The 26,453-nt window shown below is 61.0% G+C and overlaps 5 protein-coding genes across 11 annotated transcripts in view; 4 read left to right on the top strand and 1 right to left on the bottom strand.

Moving 5' to 3' along the window:
- DAG1 (dystroglycan 1) overlaps positions 1–9,303 on the top strand; it is a 49,177-nt gene extending 39,874 nt beyond the window's left edge. For all 7 annotated transcript variants that reach the window (XM_082288589.1, XM_082288591.1, XM_082288592.1 and 4 more), the window contains one exon: positions 6,612–9,303. In XM_082288589.1, the coding sequence (XP_082144715.1) occupies positions 6,612–9,020 (2,409 nt within the window). In that variant the 3' untranslated portion in view covers positions 9,021–9,303. The remainder of the gene's footprint in view (positions 1–6,611) is intronic.
- Positions 9,304–10,736: 1,433 nt separating this feature from the next.
- On the top strand, positions 10,737–14,723 carry NICN1 (nicolin 1, tubulin polyglutamylase complex subunit; the record flags this gene model as incomplete). Its single annotated transcript, XM_082288911.1, has 6 exons — positions 10,737–10,901; positions 11,544–11,717; positions 12,031–12,144; positions 12,516–12,587; positions 14,152–14,256; positions 14,399–14,723. 6 exons carry the CDS (start codon positions 10,737–10,739, stop codon positions 14,438–14,440), a joined length of 672 nt encoding a protein of 223 aa, XP_082145037.1. The 3' UTR covers positions 14,441–14,723.
- A 222-nt stretch (positions 14,724–14,945) lies between these two features.
- Positions 14,946–16,957, top strand: AMT (aminomethyltransferase; the record flags this gene model as incomplete). The annotated part of the gene is made up of 8 exons (XM_082288505.1): positions 14,946–15,221; positions 15,301–15,381; positions 15,491–15,622; positions 15,783–15,861; positions 15,983–16,128; positions 16,218–16,398; positions 16,516–16,671; positions 16,779–16,957. 8 exons carry the CDS (start codon positions 14,946–14,948, stop codon positions 16,955–16,957), a joined length of 1,230 nt encoding a protein of 409 aa, XP_082144631.1.
- A 108-nt stretch (positions 16,958–17,065) lies between these two features.
- TCTA (T cell leukemia translocation altered) lies at positions 17,066–17,962 on the bottom strand. The gene is made up of 2 exons (XM_082288906.1): positions 17,615–17,962; positions 17,066–17,164 (listed from the first exon to the last, which is right to left on the bottom strand). Exons 1-2 carry the CDS (start codon positions 17,935–17,937, stop codon positions 17,122–17,124), a joined length of 366 nt encoding a protein of 121 aa, XP_082145032.1. The 5' UTR covers positions 17,938–17,962; the 3' UTR covers positions 17,066–17,121.
- A 204-nt stretch (positions 17,963–18,166) lies between these two features.
- UBA7 (ubiquitin like modifier activating enzyme 7) lies at positions 18,167–26,379 on the top strand (the record flags this gene model as incomplete). Its single annotated transcript, XM_082289130.1, has 24 exons — positions 18,167–18,207; positions 18,342–18,507; positions 19,240–19,374; positions 19,442–19,548; positions 19,732–19,822; positions 19,932–20,073; positions 20,174–20,271; positions 20,383–20,529; positions 20,611–20,769; positions 20,933–21,040; positions 21,120–21,200; positions 21,285–21,440; positions 21,550–21,715; positions 21,793–21,989; positions 22,217–22,281; positions 22,420–22,594; positions 22,708–22,782; positions 23,127–23,316; positions 23,475–23,584; positions 23,671–23,757; positions 23,833–24,024; positions 25,683–25,784; positions 25,863–25,963; positions 26,253–26,379. 24 exons carry the CDS (start codon positions 18,167–18,169, stop codon positions 26,377–26,379), a joined length of 3,018 nt encoding a protein of 1,005 aa, XP_082145256.1.
- Positions 26,380–26,453: the final 74 nt, after the last annotated feature.

The following is a 26,453-nucleotide window of genomic DNA, read 5'->3' as shown; positions in this document are numbered from 1 at the left end:
GAGGCGCATCTGGAAAAGAAGCCGTCATGGCAGGAGTATGCGAGGGTGGCATGAGCTGGGCGTAGCCGCTCAGCCGGCGCTGTTGCGGAGCCATTTTACTGATGGTAAGCTGGTCAGACAAAGCCCAGCTCGTGGGGAAGGCAGGCTGAGTCCACAGCACCGCCCTACACCCACATCTGCAGAGGAGGGGGGCTGCTTTCTGTGCGTGAGGCTTCACTCGCCCCTTGAATGGCTGGAAAATGCAGATTAGCAGCAGACACATCAACTTCTCATTCAGGTTTTCATGAGCACATAAAAGCAGAGCAGCTACTTCAAGTAGCTTGGCTACCTGGTCCTTCAGAGGCTGAAGTTTGAACTTGAAGATGAGGGCCAGGACCAGTGATATGGCCTCTGCAAGCCTTATTCCCCCTTAGCTCAGCTTTCTGGGCTGGGTTTGATTTGTTTTTCTAAAGCAACAGCTTCAGTGCATGGAGACATACAGGAAGAGCTTTTCAGGGCTTTGGCTAGGACCAGCCAAAATGTGGAGTTAGTTCAGCCATCCTGACCTACCTCTGCACAAAGGAAGCACCAATTACCGGCTGTTCTCGTGTAGCTTTTGGTCTCTGAACAGAGGTGGTGAGCTCCTGCTGGTAATGAAGGCTTGGGTCACCAAGGCTGACGTACTTCTGAGGGCCAGTGGAGTCTCTGGGCTGTATTTAGACTTCCAGGGGCAGAGTCATCTGCATGAAATGTCCTGGAGCAGCTTGGTTTTGTCCGTGAGTTCCTGGGCCTTTTGTGCAAGGCACACAGCAGCCCCGAGGAGCAGTGTCTGCTGCGGATACCCAAAAGCCCTGGCAGGTATCGCAGTCCCCTCCACAGGGAAATGTGTGTGTTGCAAGTCCTCCCTGCTCACTGTGCCTAGTGCAACTTTCCTTTCTCCAGCCTGAGCTTTCCCATAGCACAGCACTGTAGCTGTGCCCAGTGAGCAGGTGGCTCTGAGAGGTGCCCATCCTCCTTGCACCACTGTTTTCTGGGCCTTCTGTTTCTAGGCATGGCCTGTCTGATGTCCTATTTTGCAGTTCTGTTGTGTTTGAGGAAAAGAGGTGGGGAGCAAGACTGAAGGCTCCTTCACCCAACCACTCCTGGGTGCACACAGGCCAACCTCCCTGGCAGGGCTGTTCCTTGGGGCCAGAGGCCCACAGCTTCATAGAATTATAGGATACTCAGAGTTGGAAGGACCATCAAGGACCACAAGGACCATCAAGTCCAAGCCCTGGCCCACCACAGAACAACATGAAAAATCGCCATGTGTCTGAGAGCATTGTCCAAACACTTGAACTCTGGCAAGCTCTGGCAGCTGTTGTGGGCTGAGGGCTGTCCAGCTCCTGCCTTGCACCATCACATTCCCTGATGCAGTGCAGCAGCCTCTGCTGCTATGGGACCTGCCTGGGGCTGTGGTGCCTGGACAGCTTGGTCTGCAGGCACTGGTGCAGCCTTTGTGCCAGGTGAGAAGGGGAATGCACCTGATGGATCCACAGGCAGAACCTGCCTCCCAAAACAAGGACTCTGTCCTCTGACCGGGAGCCTGTAGGCCCCATGCCCATCACTTCTCCTGACTCGAGTCTGGCTGTGCCAGCACCATGGATCATTGCAGTGCCCACAGTTCCAGCAGCACTGGGGTGAATCTGAAACCAGTGTCCCTCCCCCTGCTTGTGTGGGACAAGGCAATGGGAATCTGCCTGCCCATGGGTCTCATTCGGGGCTGATGCTGGCTGTTGCTCCTGCTGCCAACACTGCCCATGCTGCAGCATTAGCAGAGGGTTTAAGGTGAAGCTTGGGCTTAGGCAAACAGCTTAGGCTTGACTCTTTCTCTGCAGTTATATTTGCATTTGAATTGCGTTTGAATTTCCATTTTCTTCCCCTGCCTGCTGGTTAATTGCTTGCAGAAGCCTGAGCCTGCGGACTTGGTGTGACACTGGCTGGGTCAGTCGGTTGGGCACAGCTCAGCTCACCTTCTGGAGGGCTCAGCTGGGGTATTCCTCATTGCTGGCCATGTGTGTTGGGGTGATGCTGAAGGAGTCTGGCTACAGTAAATTGTCATCAGTAATTATACCCCAGATAAAACCCTTGGCACAGGTCTGTCTCTCAGCAGCAGCTGGACACAGGGAGGGGAATGGGGCACTGGGAGATCTGGCAGAGCTGCAGGACTGTCCATGCTGACTCTGCCCAAAAGCAGTCAGGGGGTTTTAGGACTGATTTGAAAGGAGCCGATTCCCAGCTGCTGCTGCCCATGCGAAGGTCTGGCAGCACAGATGGGGGAGATCCCATCGGATGCTTCCAGGACTGGGAAGATTTCATAGTGGTGTGCCATAGTGGAGACCTGTGGCAGGATCCTACGGTACCTGTCTCCTGGCAAAGGGCTCGCTGCCTGCTTCTCGGGGGATTCATCAAGAGGAGGAGGAGGACTAAATACCTGGAGGATTAAAGGGCACTCTTGTAGGCAAGAATGCAGTTTTTGCCTGAATTCCCTCGAGGCAGCAGTTTTGCTCACTGCTCCTTTGCTTATCTTTGTCTTGTTGGCTACAGGGCTTTAAGATCCAAGTTTAAAAAAACAAGTCAAACTGAGCTATCTTCTTTCATGAGCTGACTGCTCTTGGCTGGCCTAAAAATAACAGGCCATGTCTATCTGAAAGGATTTTGTGAACAAGGTCTTCAAAACCAGCCAGACCACTGTATGTACTTTAAATCACAATTGTGGCTTATTTTTTAATGGTCTTCAATACACTGCCAGGCTTGTGTAATCTTTAGCCAATAAGCATTCATTTACAATTATCTCAAATAATGGGAAAACAAAGACAGCCTTTTTTTTTTTAAACTTGGGCAACGGAAGAGTTATGTTGAAACCAGACCCCTTGAGGGAAGTGGCAGGGCTTAAGGCTGATGCTTATTGCATAAATGGAAAACTGGGGAATTTTTAACATGAAAACTAGAGATCCCAAATCATTAACTATGTGTAGCCTTAACAAATACCCTTTGAAGCAATATTTGAAGGAAACGTTGCTAGAACAGAGTCCAGGTCTCCCTGCTCCCAGTTTTGCACCACCACGAACACAGCAGTGGCGATGAACAGGACAGAGCCATGCCAAGGGCTCCATTGGTCAGCGTTTGTTTAGGAACAGATATTTTTATCCATCCTGATAACAGCTTTATTTATCTACTCGAATCTTTCTGGGCTCTTCCTTTGGGTGATTTCTGCTATCAGGTCAATTGTTGTGTTTAAAGCAGTGCAGAGACATCAAATGCTTGTGACTTGTTGCGTTCCCAAAGATTTCCCAGGGGAGGCACAGGCATCTTCATGGGCTTCATAGGAGTAATCCACAAATTTGATTTTCTTAATAATCTCTTGCAGAGCCTTTAGAAACAGTCCACATCTCCTTGCAGGCTGAATACAGCTGAACTAACTCAGCTCTTTTTAAATCAAGTTTAAGTGGGTTTATAAATGTTTTGCAACTGTCGCATCCCTGCTAGAAAAAGTCATCCCAGTCAGTGATTGCTTGGCCTGTTTTTGTTTTTCAGGAGAGCCTAGTTTTTGGTGTGAATCTATCTGGCTGCAGTTTCCTTTTCTAGCACGAGCCCTACATGTAAACTGTAGGTTAAAAATGGTTTTCCAAGCAGGAGTATTCAGACTGGCCTGTGCCTCCCTCGCCGTCATTTCTGCATGCGGGGTCAGTCACCTTTCTGAAGTGAGTTTGGCTGTCAAAAGTAGGAGCAGACATGATTGAAGGAAGAATCACCTGGTGACATGAGACTGGGTAAAGTACTGCTGCTTGTAGGTCTCCTCCTCAAGTCATGCCAGTGCCCAGGGAGCAAGCAGCAGCAGCAGCAAACCCCGACTCTTAGGAAAGCTGTGTGGAGTGTGATCCCATAATTAAGGGCTTTTGCAGAGTGCACAGAGGGGGAAGATTTGTTCCAAATGTAGCCTAAAATTACACATTCAGAGTGAATTTAACCACTCACTATTAAAGTTTTTATTCTTCTTGATTGTGTAAGCCTCAATAAGGCTGTGGCTTTGTCTGGGCTCCCTATGTTTCTGTTCCTTATGTGTGCCCAGTCCAGCCCTTCCATCTCCACAGGGGGCAGGTTAGTGGCTAATTTTGACACGAGAGGATAAAGAATGGAACCATCGAGCTCCTGCTGCTGGAAGTGCTGGATTGTACTGGGCACTGTCCTGGCTTCTCAGTTTTTAGAGGGTGTGATGAAATGACACTTTTTTAAAGGAAGACGGGCAAGTCAGTGCTTCTGGCTGGGCAGAAGCAGACCCTGCCTTAGTTCTCTCTTGGCAGAAGAAATGCCAAGGAAGGACAATTCGATCCTTTGTTCCTGCAGGAGCAAGGCTTGGCTCCTTGTGCCCAGCTCAGGTGAAGAGCTGCCTTTCCTTTGGGATGTCTGGGCTAAAAGCAGCTCCTGTTCTTGCAGTGGAGGAGGAGCAAATGCAGCCACAGCCCTGCCAAGGCCCTCTGTCCTCTGCCAGACACGTGGGTACACAGCAAGGCCCGGGGGAAGGATGCTCCCATGTTGGTGCATGGTGCCATATATTGAGGTACAGGGCCCTTGGGACAGCTTCCTCCAGCTGTTGTAAGCAGGAATCTGAATTCCCTGCTCTGGGATATTGCTGGTGAGGAGTTAACTAAAGCTGTGCTGAGAGGTTTAAACTCTGCTCTATAAGCTGTACCCAGCGTGTGTCTCATGATGTGCTCTCCAGCTTGTCCAGGCTGGCTGGAACTGGGGCTGGTCCTTCACAGAGGAGAGGAATGAGGGTGTTGCCTGTGTGATCGTGGCTGAAACCCTCAGCAGCTCTTGCACAAAAGCTTTTTTGTGCTGCTCTTGCCAAAAGATTTTTGGGTCCTCCGTTATCCTGGCAGAGCTGTGCCATCCAGACCCTTCGGCATGCTGAAACCCACAGTGTGGGGGTGAGCCCCAGGGTGCTGCCTGAATCCTGCCCGCAGCCAGGGAGTGGGAGAGGCACCCAGGACTCAGAGCGTGCCCAGCCCTGCAGCACCAGGCATCATTCCTTGTCCATCCAGGGGCTTTCCCCAGCAGGACCTGCAGTCTGGCTAGTCCAGCCCCAGCTCTGCACCTGCTGCTGCATGCAGGAATGCTTCTGCCAGGGAGGTTTCCTTGCGGAGCTCCTCTCCCAGCTTTGCATTTGGGTAAATGATGAAATATGCGTAAGCTTTACAGAACTGCAGAGAACCAAAGCACCTTTTCAGGAGGAGAGCTAGAGCCTGGCTCTGTGTTGGACTGCAGTGAGCCCAGAGCCTTGACCAGGCTGCTAAATGTGTCTCCATGGGCCCCAAAGCTTCCTGTTGCTCTGAGCATCAGGGGGAGATGCCTCGTGGAGTTCTGGAAAGCCCAGCCAGGGCACTTGCCAAACGCCTCCGGGCCTGGGAGGTGGTGAAGCTCAGGTTACTCACTCTGGAGTACCTACAGCCCTGGGAAATGTCACAGCCCACCGAGCTGGCAGCCTCATCCCTTCCACCATGCAGCCCGAGCGGCTCCGCTGTGCCGCGTGATCCGCGAGCGCTGTAGTGCGGATGGATGTCAGCTGCCGGGAACTGGGGGGCTTGGGGGTTTGCACCCACCCTCAGCTGCAACCCAGGGCAGGAGGCAGGAGGCCCAGGGCTGAAAGAGGTAGTAAGGAGTGTGTTGGAGGCTTGAGGTGCCTGAGCTCTGAGACAAAGCCTTTGCTTGCAGCAGCAAGTTATTATGTGAAAGTGAAATCCTTCATTTTAAGCTAAGCCTGAGGATAAACCCAAGCTGGCACACCATCCTGTGTGATGTCTAGCAATTCCCCAGCCCGTGTGCCACATCCTTGCGTGCCCACACTGGCCATTTCGTTGGGTCTGCTCCCCTCCTTCATCCCCGGCTGCTGTTCCTCTGGCAGAGCAGGACAACACTGTGTAGCTCTCGGGATTTTCCAGATTTCCTGCTGCTTGTGGAGAGCAGGTGTGCTCCAGCCAGGCCAGGGACTCAGAACCATAGTTGGCCAACTTTCAGCCCCTCTGGGTCATCCTGGCTCTGGGGACAGTGGGACGAGCTGAAAGTTAGTGGAGAAAATACATGTTCTGAGCTGCTGGAGCAGTGGGCTTGACATGTGTAGGGTGGGCAGGGTGTGATGGGGTGAGGAAAGGAGCGAGATGGCCAAGCTGGGAGAGGAAGGAGTGGGAAGAGGGCAGTTGTTGGATCGGCTCTGCTGTACAGCATAACTTCGCCCTCAGCTTTGTCACTGTCCCCATGACGTAAACTCCCTGTCTGCCCTCAGAGAAAATGAACCACTTGTGCTTGGTAGTTGCACAGCAAGTGTTGGAGCACTTGCAGGCGAGGGGGCCTTGTGGGACTTTATGACCTCTTGTGGCTCCTTAAGCCGTTTGGGTCCAGTGCACCCTGCAGACCTCATCCTTGCCAACATGCGGAGGAGGAGGCAAAGGCTGCCGTGCTCTGGTCAGGATGTTCCTTCCCCAGTTGTTACACTTCAGATATTTTTCTTTAATCCTTGAAATTAGGTGTTGCTGCTTCTAGAACATGTCCTAATGCTGTACTTCCTAAAGCATCTTTTTTTTTTTGTTTGGTAGATCTCTGAAGCTGGGAAGGACTCCTTGCCTTCTTGGTTGCACTGGAACGTGGAGAGCAGCTCCCTGGAAGGGCTGCCCCTTGACACGGACAAGGGTGTCCACTACATCTCGGTGACCACTCTGCAGCCCTTCCCGAATGGGAGCTACGTCCCACAGACCACAAATGTCTTCTCCATTGAGGTCCACCAAGAAGACCACAATGAGCCTCAGTCAGTGCGAGTGGCTGTCCAAGATACAAGTGACACAGCGCCCTTCGTGTGTGGCTCGGAAGAGCCAGTCACTATCCTGACTGTCATTTTGGATGCCGACTTAACAAAAATGACACCAAAGCAGAGGATTGAACTCTTAAACAGAATGAGAAGCTTTTCAGAGGTGGAGCTTCATAACATGAAGTTAGTTCCTGTTGTAAATAACAGACTCTTTGACATGTCAGCCTTCATGGCTGGACCGGGAAATGCAAAGAAGGTGGTGGAAAATGGGGCCTTACTCTCATGGAAACTGGGATGTTCCCTGAGCCAAAACAGTGTCCCCAACATCAGCAAGGTGGAGGCTCCAGCTAAGGAAGGAACCATGTCTGCCCGCCTTGGCTATCCTGTTGTTGGCTGGCACATTGCTAACAAGAAACCTCACCTCCCAAAGAGGATGCGGCGGCAGATCAACGCCACCCCTACGCCTTTGACTGCCATCGGGCCGCCCACCACTGCCGCGCAAGAGCCACCCACCAGGATTGTCCCCACCCCGACGTCACCCGCCATCGCGCCTCCCACGGAAACGATGGCACCCCCCGTCCGGGAGCCCATTCCACTGCCAAGAAAGCCGACGGTCACCATCAGAACCAGAGGCCCCATTGTCCAGACGCCCACGCTGGGGCCGATCCAGCCAACCAGGGTAGCAGAAGGCACGGGCACGGCCTCCGTTCCGATTCGCCCCACGATGCCTGGGTACGTAGAGCCCACAGCAGTGATCACACCACCCTCAACTACCACCAAGAAACCAAGAGTCTCCACCCTGAAGCCAGGCACACCGTCCACAACAGATTCCTCCACAGCAATAACACGAAGGCCTACTCGAAGGCCCAAAACGCCCCGTCCGACGAAGCCTCCCAGCACAACCAGATCCCCCATCTCCAAGCTGACAACGGCCTCTCCGCCGTCCCGTGTGCGCACCACAGCTAGCGGGCTGCCCCGGCCCTGGGAGCCAAACGAGCCACCCAGGCTGACAAACCACATAGACAGGGTCGATGCATGGGAGGGCACGTACTTCGAGGTTAAGATACCGTCGGATACCTTCTATGACAAGGAAGACACCACCACTGACAAGCTGCAGCTGACCTTGAAGCTGAAGGAGCAGCAGATGATCGAGGAGAATTCGTGGGTGCAGTTCAACAGCACCAGCCAGCTCATGTACGGCATGCCAGACCACAACCACATTGGGAAGCACGAGTATTTCATGTATGCCACTGACAAGGGCGGGCTTTTTGCCGTGGATGCTTTTGAAATCCATGTCCACAAACGCCCACATGGGGACAAGTCTCCAGTGAAGTTCAAGGCCAGGCTGGAAGGAGACCATAATGCAGTGGTGAATGACATCCATAAGAAGATCATGCTGGTGAAGAAGCTGGCTCTGGCGTTCGGTGACAGGAACAGCAGCACAATCACAGTGCAGGACATCACCAAAGGCTCCATCGTAGTGGAGTGGACAAACAACACACTGCCCCTGGAGCCTTGCCCTCGGGAGCAGATCCGGACTTTGAGCAAAAAAATTGCAGATGACTCCGGCAGGCCGAGCCCAGCTTTCTCCAATGTCCTGCAGCCTGAGTTCAAGCCTCTGAATGTGTCTGTGGTTGGTTCTGGCAGCTGCAGGCACATCCAGTTTGTCCCTGTGACCAAGGATGGCAGGGTGATCTCAGAGGCAACACCGACAGTGGCAGCAGGCAAAGACCCCGAGAAGAGCAGTGAGGATGATGTGTACCTGCACACTGTCATCCCTGCCGTGGTGGTGGCCGCCATCCTCCTCGTGGCCGGCATCATTGCCATGATCTGCTACCGCAAGAAGAGGAAAGGCAAGCTGACCATCGAAGACCAGGCCACCTTCATAAAGAAAGGTGTGCCCATCATCTTTGCCGATGAGCTGGACGACTCCAAGCCCCCACCGTCCTCCAGCATGCCCCTCATCCTCCAGGAGGAGAAAGCCCCACTGCCCCCTCCAGAGTACCCCAACCAGAGCATGCCAGAGACCACGCCGCTCAACCAGGACACCATCGGGGAGTACACTCCGCTGCGGGACGAGGACCCCAACGCGCCGCCCTACCAGCCTCCCCCCCCCTTCACTGCACCCATGGAGGGGAAAGGCTCCCGCCCGAAGAACATGACCCCGTACAGGTCCCCACCGCCCTACGTCCCCCCTTAACAAACGGGAGGCTCTCGGGGGAGAAGGGGCCTCCAGCTCCACACCGGTGCTGTCTGTGGGCCGGCAGCCCCCTTGCCAGCCGGGAACGTAAACCCCAGCCCGCCCCCCAGCAGGCTCTCCCCGGCTGCGCCCGCCACACCAGAGCACTCGCAGGACTCGGGGGGACACTTGTTTTATTTTTGCCTAACAAGCTTTGGTTTTATTTTATTCATAGAAAAAAATTCTCGGCTCAAAGACGCCTTCCCGGCGGCTGGGCTTCGGCCAGGGCCGGGGCGGTGGGCAGGGAGGGGGGTCGGGACGGGTCGGGCCGGGTCGGGAGGAGCAGGCAGCACTGGGGTAGCACTCTGGGTCTCCGCTGTTTGCCTTTAACACTAACTGTACTGTTTTTTCTATTCACGTGTGTCTAGCTACAGGACGTAACATGAAAGGTAGCCTAAAAATAATTAAATTCAAGGGACTTTCTGAAGTCGATGGTTTAAGTTTTTACATTTAATCTGCTGTTTACCTAAACTGGGATGTGTAGATTTTGGGGAAGGGGAGGGCAGTGCTGTGCTGCAGGCAAGCTCCATGGGCTGGTCAGGGGAAGGCCCTCGGGGCCAGCCAGCCTCCTCCTCCTCCTCCTCCTCCTCTTGGGGTGGATCAGCTTCTTGGTTCGGGGTTTGATTCTTTTATCATTTTTATTTTATTTTTAATCAAAAAAATCCTATCTTTCTCACGCATCATAAAATAGTCATGAGTTGGGTCAGCCTGGCCTGGGGTGCCCATGGCTGAGCGCGGGGTGCATCGCTGTGCTGGGGAATGCTCGTGGGAGGATGAGCCGAGCCCTGTGCCACCACGACATCTCTGCTTCCCAGCGAGCACGGGGGTCGGGGGGGGTCTGTTTTAAGCAAAACCCCCTCCCCGTGGGGTGTTTTGACGACAGTGTAGGGTGTGTTCCCTTGTCCCGGCTGCTCCTTGGGACTGTGCAGGAACGGCCTCGCTGGCCTCACGCCGGCACTCCAGCCTGGACACTGTTGGAAAAGATAAAAAAGTTTAAAAAAAAAAATAAAAAGAAAAAGAAAAGAAAAAAAGCGCGCCAGCAATAGTTAATAGTTTAAAAAAAAAAATCGGTGAACTCTCAAATCTAATTTTTTACTAAATTTTTGATACAGACTCCGATTGTTTTATTAAAAAAAAAAAGACTTACAAACCGGTGTGCGGCTGCCAGCAGTTTGTACGGGCTCAGCCCCTCGGGCCGGCCGCCGGGGACCCGCTACGGTTACCGGTACCGTCCCCATCCCCTCTGCTCCGCGCCCCGGCATCCCCAGCCGGGATTTGCCCGTGTGTGCCCCGGGCGGAGGGCTGACCCCGCACACCGGGGCCGGACCCGCCGCTTCCCTCCGGGACGGCGCTGCCCGGGCGCCGGGGTGGCCCCGGCAGGGCACCTGGGGGGTGCTCAATCCCCGGCTCCGGTCTCGGCGCCGCGGGGCGATGTCCTCGCCGTGTGAAAAATAAACCCGCCCGGGGATGCCGGTGCCGGTGTGGGGGAGGCGCTGGGGTGGCCCCGGTGCGGGGATACTCGGGCCCAGCGCGGCCCCGGGCCCGGCCCCGCTCCCGCCGCGGCGGGGCCGCCTCAGGACCGCGGCGGGGCGGGGGCGCCCCCTGCCGGTGCCCGCGGGCGGTGACGCCATCGCCCGGCCCGGCCCCGCCCCGGAGCGGCGGCCGCGAGGCGCCGCCATGTCGGGAGCGGCGGGGCCGGGTCCGCCCGCCGGGCCGGGCCGCTCCCCGCTGCCCTGCGCCCCCCGCCCCGCCGCCCCCCTCCAGCTGGCGGGGGGGGCAGAGCTCGCACGGCCCGGCGTCGCCGTCATCGACCTCCGCTTCCCCCGCGGCGCTGCCGCCGATGTGAGTGCGGCCGCGCCCGCGGCGGTACCGGCGGGGGGGGGGGGGGTACCGGGGTGGTCCCGTGGGGTCACGAGGGGATGCCGGGGGCGGTACCGGCGGGGGTTGTGCCGGGATGGTCCCGGGGGAAGACAGGGGCCATGGCGGGGGCGGTGCAGGGTCGGGGGAGTCGGGGTCGGGTGTGGTGCCGGTGCCGGGGTGGGATGGGAGATGCCGGGGGCAGCAGCGGGGACGGGGTGGGTGGGGGGGGATGCCGGTGCCGGTATGGGGGGATGCCAGGGGCGGTCCCAGGACAGAAGGGATGCCGGGGGCGGTACGGGGAAAATATGAGGGGCGGTCCCGGGGCGGAGGGGATGCTGGGGGCGGTGCCGGTAACGGGTGGATGCCGGTGCTGGGGTACCACCCTTACCGATGCTGGGCGGGATGCTGGGGATGCAGTGCTCGTCCCAGTAGAGTGGGGGATGCTGGTGCGGGCCCCGACATGGGGCTGTGCTAGTGCGGGTATGGGGGGCGTGCTGGTCCGGTATGGGAGGGGGATTGCCGGTGCCCGTCTCAGTACTGCGGGGACAATGCCGGTGTCGGTGGAGGATGCCGGTGCAGGTATGGGGGGATGCTGCTGTGGGGCTGAGGCCGCCGGTCCCGCAGGTGCAGGAGATCGTGTTCAGGAACTTCTACACGGCATTCCTGAGCGTGCGGGTGCAGCGGCCCGGCCCCGGCGGGTCCCGGCGCTGGGTGACCTGCCTGCGGGACCTGTGCCTGATGCCTTGCCCACACACCGAGGAGGGCTCCCAGGACTACTTCTGCCTCCATCGGCACCAGGTCAGCATGTCCGGATGGGACCATGCCCTCCCCCACCCCTCTGGGGCTCACCCCACTTCACCCACACCCTGGGATGGCTCCTGGCCCCAGGGGTCTGGGACTGATGCCCCACTGACCCCTATGGGTGCAAAGGTCCATGTGTCCCACACAGCCCAGCCAGCCCTCAAGGGACAATGCTTCCCTTGGGCTCCTTCTGTCTGGGGTGGGTTGGGGGTTTTGGGAGGATATGCCAAAAGCTGCCCCCAGTCAGTGCCAAGCTGCCCCCAGTCAGTGCCAGCCCCTGTGGTTACACTCCCCGGCCCTTGCCCTGCAGATGCTGTGTGACGTGGACCAGGTGACAGCAATGCGGTTCATCCTGCGACAGCCCTCCCCAGTCTGGCTCCACTTCACCATCGAGGACCTGCAGATTTTCCCCCCTGGACAGAAGGTGAGCAGGTGCCAGAGCTACCCCACTGCCAGGCATGGGCAGGGGGCCAGGATAAGTCACTGTCCCCAGCTCTGTACCTGGCATTTTCCGCCGCAGCTCTGGGGAGCACACACAGGGGTGTGGGTCCAAGTCCTCGTCCTTTTCTGGGGCACTTGGGATCCACTTGTGCTCTAGTGGTGCTAGGGAAGGGACTGCTCTGATAACCACTCAAAACACAGAATTCCCTACAAAATTCTCTTTGAGGATAGTAAAGTGACACTTCCATAGCAATATCACTAGGGGTGGGCTCTAAACCTCCGCACACTGCCTGGTGTAAAGGATGGGGAGGAAGGGTTGGGAGCACCCTGTGTGACCCTCTGGATCTGTTTCAGAGTCCCCAGAGGGATTTCCCCTCCTGGCTCTCCCAGCTGACCCCTCCGGAGCAGCCAGCCAGCCTGCATGAGGTGAGTAATCACCGCTGAGGTATTGGGGGAAGGAGGGACTTCTGTGGGGTACCAGCCATGAGCATCCCTTAAGAGGCTGCCAGGCCCATGCCTGCCCTGTTGGCTCCAGGCTTGCACCAGGAATAGCTGTGGAGCCCTGAAATAACCCGCCTTGTGCTGGAAGTAGTTTGCAGTGCTAAGAAAAAAAATATCTCCATGGGGATGTGCTAATTGAGGTGACACTTAAGTCTATCTGCCCTCTAGTCTGGGGACAGGAATGTCCCCAAGGGAGCAGTGGGTGCACAGCGTCACTCAGCCAGCAGGTGGGATGCAATGGCATGGGGACAGGAACAAGAACATCCCCGTGGGAGCAGTGGGTGCACAGCATGGTTCAGTGGCAGGTGGGACGTGTGGGGACACGGATGGGGACGTCCCTGTGAGAGTGGTGGGTGGGATGTGTGGGGACAGGAACAAAAACATCCTCGTGGGAGCAGTGGGTGCACAGCATGGTTCAGTGGCAGGTGGGATGTGTGGAACAGGAACAGCCCTGTGGGAGCAGTGGGTGCACAGCATTGCTCAGTGGTGAGTGGGACGTGTGGGGACAGGGCTGGTTCCCAGCACTTCACAGAGGGTGTGCTCTGGGGAGCATGTTGCCCAGCCAAGACAGCACGTGGGCAGAGGGGCATCACAGCCACAGCATGTGTTTACAGATTGCCAGCCACATCTGCCTAGTTGGTGGCCTTTGGTGGGCAAAGTCTGGGCAGAGCAGGGCCAGGATGGGAGCTGGCTCGCCCATGGGAACCTGCTGAATCACCTGGAGGTTCTGCCTGCAGGAGGGTGGCACATCAGCCATACCTGCTGGGGCAGTTCTGCTATTGGGCTTTCATGCTACGGTGCTCACACTGCACCAGCAGTGAGGCTGCTGTTCCCAATCCTGTACCAGCTGTGTGACAGTTTGGGGAGAGCACCCCAGTCCCTTGCTGATTGCTTGGATCATGCTCCCCTTGGCAAGGAGTATCTGGGACAGATGCCAGAGGTTGCTCTGTGATTGACTCTTCCCAACGTCACCACGAGGCACCCCTCAGCCCAGTGTGACAGAGCTGTGCCCCCGTGAGAGCTGTGCCACAGCTGGGAGAGCTGCTGCTGAGCCCACGGGTCCCACCTGGCTAAAGGTCCCTGGGGTGAACCAGCACGTGCGCCCAGGATTCTGCACCCAAGCCCAGGGAGCACTGCACAGTGAGGCTGTTGGGAAACTCTGGACCGCGCGATTAGGTTTTTAATAATTAGCCAGCAATCAGCTTTCTGTCCTCGTCCTGGCCACCTGTCAGCAGAGATGGGCTGTGTCAGCACTGCAGCACCCAGGGATCAGGGTCACTCACCCGTGTCCTCAGTGGCTTGTTTTCCTAGAGAGGGGCCCTGTTCACCTCATGTTTGGAAACCACCAGCAGGCCAGGAATATGGGCACCATCACGTGCCTGGCTCCCTGGGAGGCACAGCCATCCAGCCACACCACTGCCCAAAACCGGGGTGATCCAGCCCATCTGGGTCATCCCCGCTCCACAGCATTGTGCCCACTTCTTTCCAGGAGCTCCCTGATCCGGAGAAGGTGTCGACAGAGGTCCAGCAAATGTGGGTGCTGACAGAGGTGATCCGGGCTCGCCAGGCAGCTGCCCGCATTGGGCGCTTCGACGTGAGTCCCACCACCCTGCTGACAGGGACCCCGGCCGTGCCACATGGCTCGGGAGCCCTCCCAGAGAGGCTGCTCCCAGCAGGATGGGGTTGGAGTATCCCAGCAGTGCTGTGCGGACAGTGACAGTCACTCTCTTTCCCAGGTGGATGGCTGCTACGATGTTAACCTGCTTTCCTACACCTGAGCCTGCTGGTGCTGGTGCCGGTGCCAGCTGGGAAAAGTGCCCCTTCCATGCTCCCAGGGCCTGACTGGACTCCTGCGTTCCCGCCTTGGCTGTTGACCCCGCGGGGGTCCCAAGCCCTCCCTGTGCCCCTTCCCTGACTCCCTCTGCACTGCCTGGCAGTGAGGGGCAGCACTGCCACCCCGGAGACCCCTGTGAACCTCTCCTGGGCACATCCCGTGGGCAGAGCCCAGACCCCCACCCCACACTGCAAGGGGCTGTGGGGGGACCGAGGGGTGCAGGGGTGCTGGAGCGGCACCTCGGTCACCACTAAAAGCTGCTACGTTGGCCCTGCCTGTGCCCGCCTGTCTCTGGGGGATGGGGGTGGCCGTGCCGGCAGCCCCGGGGAGGCGGTGCCGAGGGCGGGCCGGGCCGGGGGCGGGGGCCGGGGCCGGGGCCGGGCGGACTCCATGTCCCAGGCGCCCCGGGGCCGGTCCGAGCCGTGCCGGGAGGGAGGAGGAAGAGGAAGATGCTGCGGGCGGGCTGCCGCGCCGTGCTGTCCCGCCGGTCCCCGGGCTCGGCGCCGCGGAGAGGGGCCGGGGGGACCGGGGCCGGGACCGGGGCCGGGGCCGGAGAGGAGGGGCTGAAGCAGACGCCGCTGGACGCCCTGCATCGGGCCCGCGGCGGGCGGATGGTGCCATTCGCCGGCTGGACCCTTCCGCTGCACTACGGGCAGGGCCACCTCCAGTCACACCTGCACACCCGCCGCCACTGCTCCCTCTTCGACGTCTCCCACATGCTGCAGGTAGCGGGGTCGGGATGAGGGGGCTGGAGCAGGGGGGTACCCGCACCAACTCACAACCCACCCCCCCGGCCCCTTGCAGACCCTGGTGTACGGCCGGGACCGCATCAGGTTCATGGAGAGCCTGGTAGTGGGGGACATCGCTGAGCTGAAGCCAGGACAGGTACAGCGCACTGGGCGGGCACCAGGCATCCAGCAGGGTCGGAGGTCCCCGGGATGGCCTGGGAGGGTCCAGGCAGCCCGCCCATTCTTCCATGGGCCGTGTCCCGCAGGGCACCCTGACGCTGCTCACCAACGAGAAGGGCGGCATCACAGACGACCTCATTGTCACAAACACGTCAGAAAATCACCTCTACGTGGTGTCCAACGCCGCCTGTGCTGACAAAGACTTGGCCATCTTGAGGGTATGGGGCTGCACGAGCGGGAGGTGGGGACACGCAGTGGGAAGGAGTCCTTCCGCCTTTTGGTGACACCCGTGGTTGCGCAGGGTGAGGTGGCCATGGCCACATGTGGGGCTGGCACCGGCCTGGCCCCCGTGCTAGCAGCCCACTGTCACCCTGGCAGGACAGAGCAGCGCAGCTGCAGGCCACCGGCAGTGACGTACACCTGGAGGTGTCAGACAACGCGCTGCTGGCTCTGCAAGGTAGTGGGGGCCCCGCGTGGGCCTGCCCTCCTCCAGGTCCTCACCTGGTGGATGTCACTGCCCTCCCCACCTCCCTCCCCTCCCCTGGGCACTGCCATCTTCCAGCCACCTGCATCCCCAGGTCCCTCCATGGCACGGGTTCTGCAGGCAGGGCTGTCAGATGACCTGGCCAAGCTCTCCTTTATGAATAGCATCACCACAACCGTCTTTGGCGTGCCAGGCTGCCGTGTCACACGCTGCGGTTACACCGGCGAGGATGGCGTGGAGGTACCCTGGGAGCTGCACCAGCATCCCCACTGCGGTACTGATGCAGGGGAAGGCCGTGCCCCACTGACGCTGCCCGTGTCCCGCTGTAGATCTCGGTGCCCGCGGGGCGGGCAGTGGAGCTGGCCGAGCAGCTCCTGGGTGTCCCCGATGTGTGGCTAGCAGGGCTGGCAGCCAGGGACAGCCTGCGCCTGGAGGCCGGGCTCTGCCTCTACGGCAATGACATCGACGAGACCGTCACCCCTGCTGAAGCTGGGCTGATGTGGACCTTAGGTAGGTCCACCTCTGCCTCCACCTCCTCCTTGGGACAGGCAGAGCAGCAAGGTGTCCCCAGAGGGTACAAGGGGACCAGTCAGGTATCACCAACCCTCACCCATCTCTGCCCTGCAGGGAAACGCCGGCGTGCGGCCATGGACTTCCCTGGTGCTGCTGTCATCATGGCACAAGTGAAAGAGAAGCCGAGGCGCAGGCGTGTGGGGCTGACATCAGTGGGACCTGCCATCCGGCCCCACATGGCCATCCTGGGCCCCGAAGGCAGGCCTGTGGGTAGGTGGGGGCAGTGGGCCTGGCACGGGCATGACCCTGAGCTGCGGCCATGGCATGGGCAGGGGCTGGCCAGCCCCCACTCACCTCCCCGTATCCTCACATTACAGGCACAGTGACCAGCGGCTGTCCCTCACCCTGCCTGGGCAAGAACATTGCCATGGGCTACGTGGAGGCAGCGCACAGCCGGGCCGGCACCGAGCTCACCGTCGAGGTGCGGAAGAAGCAGCACCCTGCCGTCATCACCAAGATGCCCTTCGTGCCCACCCAGTACTACATGGCCAAGTGAGGCCAGCACATGCCGTGGGCACAGTGCCCTGGCCCAAATAAACACCCTGTCCCATTCCCCTGGCCTCCTCTCTGGTGATGGTGGCGGTGCCAAAGCAAGGGGCAGCAGGTGGGCACAGCACTTTAATGGTGTTGGCAGTACCCAGCCGATGGTCCTGGTGCTGCTCACTCCCGGTGCGTCTTCATGGGCTCTGCTGCCAGGCCATCCCTGCAAGAGAGAGGCAGCGTGAGCATGGGTGGGGCAGCACCCAGCACAGCACCCCGGCACCAGGGCAGGCACCTGTCTGTCTGTGTGGGGTGGGCAGGGCTGGGGGTCACTTACTGGGGCATACTGGTCTGGGGTGCAGCTGTGGGGGTGCTCACTGGTCTGGGGGCACAGCTTGGGGCAATTGCTGGGGGGCACTTGTCAGAAGCCACAGCTGGGGGGGGTAACCGGGGCCGGTGTCCCAGAGGACCCCATCCGGACCATACTGGGCAGGCGGGCAGTCACTGGGCTGTACTGGTGCAGGAGTGCATCTGGGGGGACACTCACTGGGGGACACTGGGCAGGGGTCGCTCACCGGGCTGCGCTCCAAGAGCACTGGCCGGACGCGGGGGAAGCCAGGCAGGCCTGCGGGGGGGATCAGCGGTTTTGGGCCCGGTAGCGGTCGGGACTCACCGGGGCGGGCAGTGCCGCTCGGCGGCGCCGTTGCGTCCCGCCGGGCCGGCGGGGGAAAGGGAGTGCGCTCGGGGCCGGGAAGGCGAGGCCCCGGAAGCGGTGCCGGGGGAGCGGCGGCCGGTGGGGCCGGTCCGGTAACACAGCGCGGCCACCGCCCCGCCGTAGGTGCGCCAGGCCAGGCGGACGCCCAGCAGGCTGAGGCCCAGCCAGAGCAGCAGCAGCTGGCACAGCGCGGCCCGCACGTCCTGTGCCGCCCACTCGGCCGCCAGCTCCCGGCCCAGCGCGGCCAGCGCCCGCCACGGCGGCTGCCAGCCCGCCGCCATGGCCGCGGGGTACCGGGGGCGAAGCGACCGGAGGGGGCGGAGCCTCGGCCCGCCAGCCCGCCCTCGCTGCCGCCACAGCGCGGCCGCCGGGGGGCGGCGCCTCCTCGTGCCGGCCCTCTGCCGGTGCAGGGCGGGCGCGGCCTCGGGGCCCCGTTTCAGGGGCGCGGCCTTGGGGGATTGGCTCCTCCCCAGGGCAGGGCCGCGGCCCAGGTCGGTGGGTGGGGCCGTCATGGCGGGAAGCGGAGAGGAGCCGCGGTACTCGCGGCAGCTGTGAGTGCGGGGACCGACACCGGGGACGGGAGCCGCACAGGATCGGGGCAGGGCAGGGCGCGGGGCAGTGGTGCTGGCCCCCGCTGACGGCCCCCGCTGACGGCCCCCGCTGACGGCCCCGCCGGTACCCGCAGGTACGTGCTGGGCGGCGGCGGGGGGCGGCTGGCCGAGTCGGCGGTGCTGGTGTCGGGGCTGCGCGGGACCGGAGCGCAGGTGGCGACGGCGCTGGTGCTGGTGGGGACCGGGCGCGTCGTCCTGCACGACCGCGGTGCCACCTGCACCGCCGACCGCACCCACCAGGTACCGGCGGGGCCGGGCGGGGCTGCTGGTGACAGGAACGGGTGAGGGTTCACAAAACAGGCGCAGGTACAGGTGAGGATCTCAAAACAGGAACTAGTGAGAACGCCGGTAGTGCATACAGATATATGGGGGAGTCCTGATAATAGGTACAGACAGGGGTCCCAGTACCAGGTAGAGGTATGGGTGGGTGTCCCACTAGTGAGTATGGGTATGGGCACAGGTCCCAGAGTACAAGTATGGATGAGGGGCCCCATAATGTGTATAGGTGTTGACAAGGGTCCCAGTAATGGGTACAGACTCAGGTGGGGGTGCCAGTACCAGATATGAGTATGGATGGGGATCCCCATAATGGGTACAGACAGCAATCCCAGTAACAGGTACAGGTATGGATGGGAAGGCCCCATAACATATAGAGGTACTGACAAGGGTCTTGGTACAGGTGCAGACTCAGGTGGGAGTCCCAGTAACAGGTACAGATGTGGTGGATGTCCCAGGAATAGGTACAGGTGCAGTTGGGGGAATCCCCATTTGCAGGTACGGGTGTGGGGTGAGGGGCTCCCAATAACAGGTACAGGTTGGGGATGCTGGTAAGGCACAGGGTGCCCTTCATTGTCACAGGTAGGGTCCTTAGCAGAGGCCCCTCACCAGTGCAGACAGGGCCTGTGGAGCACCTCACAGTGGTGAGCTGCACCCCAGACCCGTAGGGTGCCCCACCATGTGTCCACTTTGCAGTTCCTCCTGGGGGAGAGTGATCTGGGCCAGAACCGTGCCAAGGCATCCCAGCGGGCCCTGACCGAGCTGAACCCCTGTGTGGTGGTTGAGGCTCACACCGGGGAGCTGTCGGAGGCCTTCCTTGCCCCCTTCCAGGTGAGCCTGCATCCCTGTGCCATGGGGACCCCTGGGATGGCAGCGCTCACTGACAGACCTGGCACAGGTGGTGGTGCTGACTGAATCCCCGCTGGAGGAGCAGCTCCGCGTCGGGGACTTTTGCCATGCCCGGGGCATCTACTTCATCGTGGCTGACACCAAGGGGCTGGCAGGGTGAGGGGTCTCATGGAGTCCTGCACTGGCTCTGAGTCACCTTGTTCCCAGAGCCCCAAGCCCTGCACTGCAGTTCATGTCCCCAGTAAGCTGGCAGGGCTGTTTGGCCCGGGCAGGACATGGCAGTGCTGGGGAAGCTTGGTGGGGCACTTCCTCTGGCAAAACCCCATTGGTCTTCTCCAGGCAGCTGTTCTGTGACTTCGGGGAGCAGTTTGTCATTGATGACCCAGCAGAAGGGGACCCAGTGTGTGCTGCTGTGCAGCACATCTCCCAGGTAGGAGGGAGGGCAGCCCCTCCAGGATCCCCCAAAATGTTGTTGCCTCCTCCTCTGGCTCTATGCCACCCTAGTCCAGTGCCCCACTCTCACACAGCCTTCTCCTCAGGGCAACCCTGGAGTGGTGACATGCATGGGGACAGAGGACAGTCATGGCCACCTCTTCTGTGATGGAGACCTGGTGACGTTTTCTGGCGTGCAGGGGATGACAGAGCTGAACAGCCAGAAGCCCGTCCCCGTGCGTGTGTTGGGTGAGACCTCCAGGGGGGTCCCGGCTGCCCTAGCTCAAGGTTGAGGAACTCACTGGGTCCTTGGCAGTGACCATGATGTGATAACCATGCTTGTCCCCAGATGCCTTCAGGCTGGAGATCGGTGACACCAGCTCCTTCTCACCCTACCGCTGCGGGGGCCTGGTTTCACAGGTGCAGCAGCCCCAGGAGTGTTCTCACGTAAGTCCCTCTTGGCCCCACGATGCTGCCACCCAGGCTGGGGTACTGCTGTGCCATGCCAGGCCCCAGGGAAGCACTCACCCAATCCCTGGTGCTCTGCTCTGCTGGCAGGAGCCCCTGTGCCGGTCACTGGAGGAGCCCAAAATCCGGGTGGCGAGTCCCGAGGATCTGCCACGCAGCCGCAGCCTGCACGCCGCCTTCCAGGCCCTTCACGCTTTCCGCAGGGAGCAGGGCCGCCTGCCGCGGCCCAGGGCACCGGTAAGTCCCTGTCCTGCTCCTGCCTGGCCCTGCCGAAGCCCACCACCCTGCCGGGAGCTGCCCTCTCCCTTCTGCCCGCAGGCGGATGCCGAGCGGGTGCTGGAGCTGGCGCGGAGCCTGGGAGCACAGCAGGGTCCCCTGGATGAGGACGTCGTGCGCGCCTTCGCCAGCGTGAGTGCGGGGGACCTGTGCCCCGTAGCCGCCGTCGTCGGGGCGCTGGCGGCCCAGGAGGTGCTGAAGGTGAGCGGGGCGGGGTCCCGCTGGCCATGGCTGTCCGGTGGCGTTTGGTGGCCACGAGAGGGCACTTGCTGCCCGCTTGGGGACGCCGGGTCCGGCAGCAGGGCTGGGGCACAGTGAGGGGGAACACCCCGCTGGCCACCTGCCCACGGGCTGTTCGCCCCAGGCCATCACTAGGAAGTTCCTGCCCCTGGACCAGTGGTTGTATTTCGATGCCCTGGAGTGCCTGGCGCTTTCGGGGGCTGCGCAGCTGACAGAGACGGACTGTGCCCCGGTGAGACCCCATGTCCAGCCCCTCCTGGCTGCCTGGGGTGCTGTGGCTGCTGTGCTTACACAGCTCCTTGTCCCGGCAGAGAGGCTCTCGCTACGATGGCCAGATTGCTGTCTTCGGGGCCAATTTCCAGGAGAGGCTGGGCCACCAGAAGTACCTGGTGGTGAGTGGGCAGGGGCCACGGCACTGGGAAGCTGCGGAGCATCCGACTGGCATGCAGGGAGCTGCAGCATCTCTGCCCTGGCAGGTGGGAGCTGGTGCCATCGGCTGTGAGCTGCTGAAAAACTTTGCCATGATGGGGCTGGCGGCAGGGCCGGATGGGGAACTCATTGTCACCGACATGGACACCGTTGCCCTCTCCAACCTCCATCGGCAGCTCCTCTATCGCTCAGCAGATATCTCGGTGAGGCAGCATGAGGCAGGGGCTGAGCTCCCCCCAAAGGGCATATTGGCTGTCCCAGGGGCTCCCTAGGGCTGGGGGAGTGCTGCCCACCCCCTCTCTACCCTGGCAGAAGCCAAAGTCGGTGGTGGCCGCAGCAGCCGTGCAGCGCATGAACCCTGATGTCAGGGTGACAGCTCACCAGAACCAGGTGGGACCTGCCACCGAGATGTTCTACAGGGACAACTTCTTCCGGCACCTGGATGGCGTTGCCAGTGCCCTGGACACACTAGAGGCCCGTGAGTGCCAGCAAGGGCAAAGGGGCCAAGCCCCTGGACATGCTCCCTGGGTCCTCAGCACCTCTGGCTCCCTGCAGGTGCCTATTTGGAGAGACGTTGTCTCCGCTGCCGCACACCACTGCTGGACTCGGGCACAGAGGGGACACGGGGGAATGTGCTGGCCATGGTACCGCCCCTGACCAAGCCTCTGGGGCCGGCCAGCACCCCCAGGGATGGCACCTTCCCCCTCTGCACCCTGCGGCACTTCCCCCGCACCATCCAGCACACACTACAGGTAGGCTGAGCTGCCCCAGCCACAGCACCCAGCGAGGAGGCACTGGGACCTTTGTCTTCCTTCCCTGTTTCCCCTCCAGTGGTGGGCCGCAGGCAGGATACAGCCCCAGCTGCTTCCTGCTGGCAGCCTGAGTGTTGCTGCAGGCCCTGCCAGAGCCTCCCCCTTCCCCCTGGGCTTGGGGGCATAAGGGGGAGTTACAGTGCTCAGCACCCGTTTCTCCTCTGCAGTGGGCCCGTGATGAGTTTGAGGGGCTTTTCCAGCTGCCTGCAGAACAAGTCAACCAGTTCATGGAGTGAGTGGGCTTTGGGGGGAGTGACGCTGGGAGAGGAGCTTCCAGCTCTGCCAAGACACTGCTGGGAATGGCCACATCCCACCCAGGTGTCTCACAGGATTGCTCTCGGGCCAGCATCAGCAGTGCCTGGTTTTGCAGGGACCCAGCTTTCCTGGAGCAGCCGCCACCAGGGAAGGTCCTGGAGCAGGTGTGGGACAGCCTGCGGGAGCGGCCACGGGACTGGCAGGACTGCGTGCGCTGGGCTCGCCAGCACTGGCAGAGCCGCTACCACGATGCCATCACCCAGCTGCTGCACATCTACCCTCCGGAGCATGTGAGCCCAGCACCATAGGGCTGGCACCCCCTGCACCCCCTTGCCTCCACCAGCCGTGTCACTGCAGCCAGGGGTACACATTCCTGGGCCTGACTCTTCTCTCCCTGTGCCAGGAAACCAGCCCGGGTGTCCCCTTCTGGGCAGGGGACAGGAGCTGTCCCCATCCACTGACATTCAACCCTGACAACGTGAGTGCAGGGAGAGCTGTGGGGTCTCACACGGGAATGGTATGGCCAGAGGGAGAGCCAAGCTTGTGCTGGGGTTACTGGGAATACTGAATTGTAGTTGTGCTCCATCTGCCACAGCCTGTGCAGGGCTGCCAGGTCCTGGACTGGGTCTATCCCTGTCCACCAGTCACTGCTGGGGACAGCCTGCACATGCTCTGTGGCCAGAGGAGGAGGAAAGGCTCCTTCACCTCGACTTTGGGGTAAAGCCAGGCAGTTTTACCAGCTTGGGGCAGTGCTGGCAGCCCTTGGCAGTGTGGGACCACCTCAGCAAGGCACCTCATGGCCACGCCTGTTCTACTTCACAGGACACCCACCTGGATTATGTCCTGGCTGCTGCCCACCTCTTTGCCCAAGTACACAGGGTCCCACCATGCACGGACCGGGCAGCTGTCCAGGCCATCCTCCGTGGTGTGGTCCTGCCATCCTTTGCGCCCCAGGACGGGCTCCAGATTCCCCTTACAGAGGAACTCACAGAGGAGGCACAGGTTCCCACAGGTGAGGTTCCCAGCCATGTTTCTGGGTCCAGCATGGTTGTGGTGGGGCTGTGGCTTCTCGTCCCTGCTCCAGCACCCAAGAGGACCCAGACCAAGGTGGGGGTACCCCTGCAGTGCCACAGTGCAGGGGTATCATCCCAGGGGTCCCTGTGCCCCCAGGTTGCAGGCAGCTGACAGAGCTTACCCAGGACCTGATGCAGTGGAGACAGGAGCTGGTGGGGGATGAGGAGGCAGAAACACCCCTGATGGAGCCCATCCACTTTGAGAAGGTAGCAGAGCCAGGCAGGTGGCCCTGCTCAGCCTGGGGGCTTGATGTCCCCATGGGATGCGGATGTCCCCACACTCTTCCCCGCAGGACAACAATATTCACATAGACTTTATCACGGCAGCGTCCAACCTGCGTGCAGAGAACTATGGCATCCCCCCTGCCAATTGGCTGACGGTGAGAGGGGCAGCCTGTGGGGTCAGGAATCCCTGTCCTGTGTTGGGCAGCTGGTGACACCCCTCCTGTCCTCAGAGCAAGCGGATTGCCGGGCGCATCGTGCCTGCCATCATCACCACCACGGCAGCCGTGGCCGGGCTGGCGTGCCTGGAGGTCTACAAGCTCGTGTGGGGGTGCCAGGACCTCAGCTGCTACCGCAACAGCAACATTGGCCTGTCTGACTGCCTGCTGCTCCGTTTCCAGCCCCTGCCATCCACCACCTACTGGGTAGGACCCTCTTCCCCAGGACAGCGCAGGTGGGGGACACCCAGGGGCCAGTGGCATCTGCTGTGGGACAGTGCCAGGGGGACCCAGGAGAAAGGAGGTGGCCATGCAGCAAGGGTGGCCCTGGCCATAGCACTCCAGAAATGGATTTGGGTGCTGCAGTGGGTTGGGGATACTGCCAGGCACTGAGGAACCAGCTCCTTCCCCTGGCTGCCCCCCAGCACTGAGACGCTGCCACTGTCCCACTTGCCCAGCCTCAGGCCCAGCTGTGATGTTCTGGGGTGCCCAGGGGACCGAGGCAGCCCCACTGCCCCATGGCAGGCCCCACGCTGAGCTCCACAGCCAAGGGTGGGAGGCTGCTGCAGCCGCACACATCTGGCTTATGGAAACCAGCTGCGGCAGCCAGAGAGCAGCTGGCACCGGGCCGGGAAGGGCCGCCCGGGGGAGCGGGGCCGGGGGTCCCGGCGGTGGGGAACCAGGGAGGGAGAGCGGGGGTGGGGGCAGGCCCAGATTGGGACCGTCTGGGCTATAGAGGCCCCTTTGTCTGGGGGTTTATGGCGTGCGAGGCAGCCCTTCCGGCACGGCAGGAAGCGCCGATTGGAACCAGATTGGCCCGGGGGGCCCAGGGCCGGGGGCAGGAAGAGGGGGAGGGAAGCGACTCCACTGCCTTGCGCCGGCTCCAGCACCACTTCGGGCTGACGGCTGCCCCATGGCCCCCTCAAGCCCCCGGCCCAGCCCTGCGCAATCCTGGCTGTAGTGCCCCTGGGTTGACATCACCCCCGGATGGAGGATGCTGGCTGGGTCTAGCCACGTCCTCAGGTCCCTGCAGCAGCACCCAGCACCTCCATGTCCCAGGCTGAGGACACCCGGCGTGACATTTCACACCCAGCTGCTTGGCTATGGTGGGAACACGTCCCCAAGGCCTATTTGGCATGACTTATGTCCCCACAGGGACCTGGGGAGCCCACACTGGGGGCCAGTCTTTTCCAGAGGGATATGCTTCCCAGGGCTAGAGCACTGTACTTTGGTGGTGGAGAGCCAGGCCATGGCTTTCCCTCTGTGCCGAACAGTTGCTGCCCCGGTGAGGATGGGGTTAAGCCCTTCTCTCCCCCAGTGGGATAAGTGCAGGCAGCAGAAGGCGGAGGTGAGAAGGCAGCAGAAAGCAGGAGGGAGAGTGACCAGGTGTGAACACCCCTCCCGAGTGGGGCCGGGGCCAGGTGGGCAGTGCTGGCGCTGCCTGCGGCGAGGGCAGATGGCCGTGTAGCCCTGCCAGACGGCGTGGGGCCGCGTCCGGCGCGTGGCCCCGGGCTTGGCACCACACTGGCCTCCCTGGGCCGGAGCAGGGGTCGTGGGGCCACGGGCATGAGAAGAGGTGATTGTGTGGAGCTGGGCAGTGCTTCAATGGCTTTTTGTGTGCCTGTCCTGGCCTGGGGCTAGGGGCAGTGCTGGCCCCACACTGACACTGATCCCTGAAGTGGACCCCAGCAGTGTTGGGGGGACACTTGTGTCCCCCACTGCCCCTGCACCACCATGGTGCCCCCATCACCCTGCCCCTTTGCCTGCCCTGATGTCCCCCAGCCCTGGTGCTGCACCAGTGCCTGCCCCATGGAGCTGGGCAGCCAGGGTATGGGGTGCGAGTGCTGGCTGCTACCCCCTGGCAGTACGGCGGGCGGGAGTGGAGCTGCTGGGACCGGCTGGAGATGCGGGCAGTCAGCGCAGACGGGCAGGCGATGACGGTGGAGGAGGTGCTGGACTGGCTGCAGGTGAGCCCAGCGCTGGCAGCACTCAGCCAGGTCACCCTGGGGGATGCAGGGCCAGATCCTGACACCCACCTCTTGCAGAGGACACATGGCTGGACCGTGACCATGCTCCTGTGTGGCGACATCGTGCTCTATGACAGCAAGGCGGATGAAGAAACACGGGCCCGGCAGCAGGCGCAGAGGTAGGTCTCCGGCTCCAGGGCCCAATCCTGCCCCGGGGGGGCAGCTTCCAGCCCCCACTGCCTCAATCCTGAGCCACTCCAGCTGCAGTGCAGTTCCCAGCCAGCTGCTGGATAAACATCCTGCCGGCAGCACTTCCCGTGGCAGGACCCCTGCCCGGCCCCTTGCTGCCGGCCCCTGCATCCCACCAGCCTGGCCGGACACCCCTGAGGGGCCCAAGGCATCCCCGGGGCACTCAGCCAGCGTTGGGGGGCAAGCCAGTGCCCCCAAAACCCCCTTTCCCTGCTACAGGTTATCAGAGAACTTGGAGGATGCCAGGATGCCTCAGCAGCAGGACCTGGAGCTGCTGTATATGTGCGAGGGAGAGGATGCTGAGGTTGAAGATACCCGTCCCCCTCTCCTGTGCTCCCTACCCTGAGCAAGGGGCCAGCACCTCCTACCCCATGCAATAAAAGCTGCAGGCTGCACTGGCCCTTTTTGCAAAAACCCCTT

This window comes from Coloeus monedula (genome assembly GCF_965178545.1).
Source record: "Coloeus monedula genome assembly, chromosome: 11".
Lineage (NCBI taxonomy): Eukaryota > Metazoa > Chordata > Aves > Passeriformes > Corvidae > Coloeus > Coloeus monedula.
Note: the sequence above shows the minus strand (reverse complement) of the source record. Positions and strands in the feature narration are given on the sequence as shown.

Coding starts and splice junctions, on each gene's coding strand:
- TCTA (XM_082288906.1), bottom strand. CDS start 17,937: ATGGCGGCGGGCTGGCAGCCGCCGTGGCGGGCGCTGGCCGCGCTGGGC. Junction 17,165..17,614: donor GAGCGGCACTGCCCGCCCCG/GTGAGTCCCGAC, acceptor TCTCTCTTGCAG/GGATGGCCTGGCAGCAGAGC.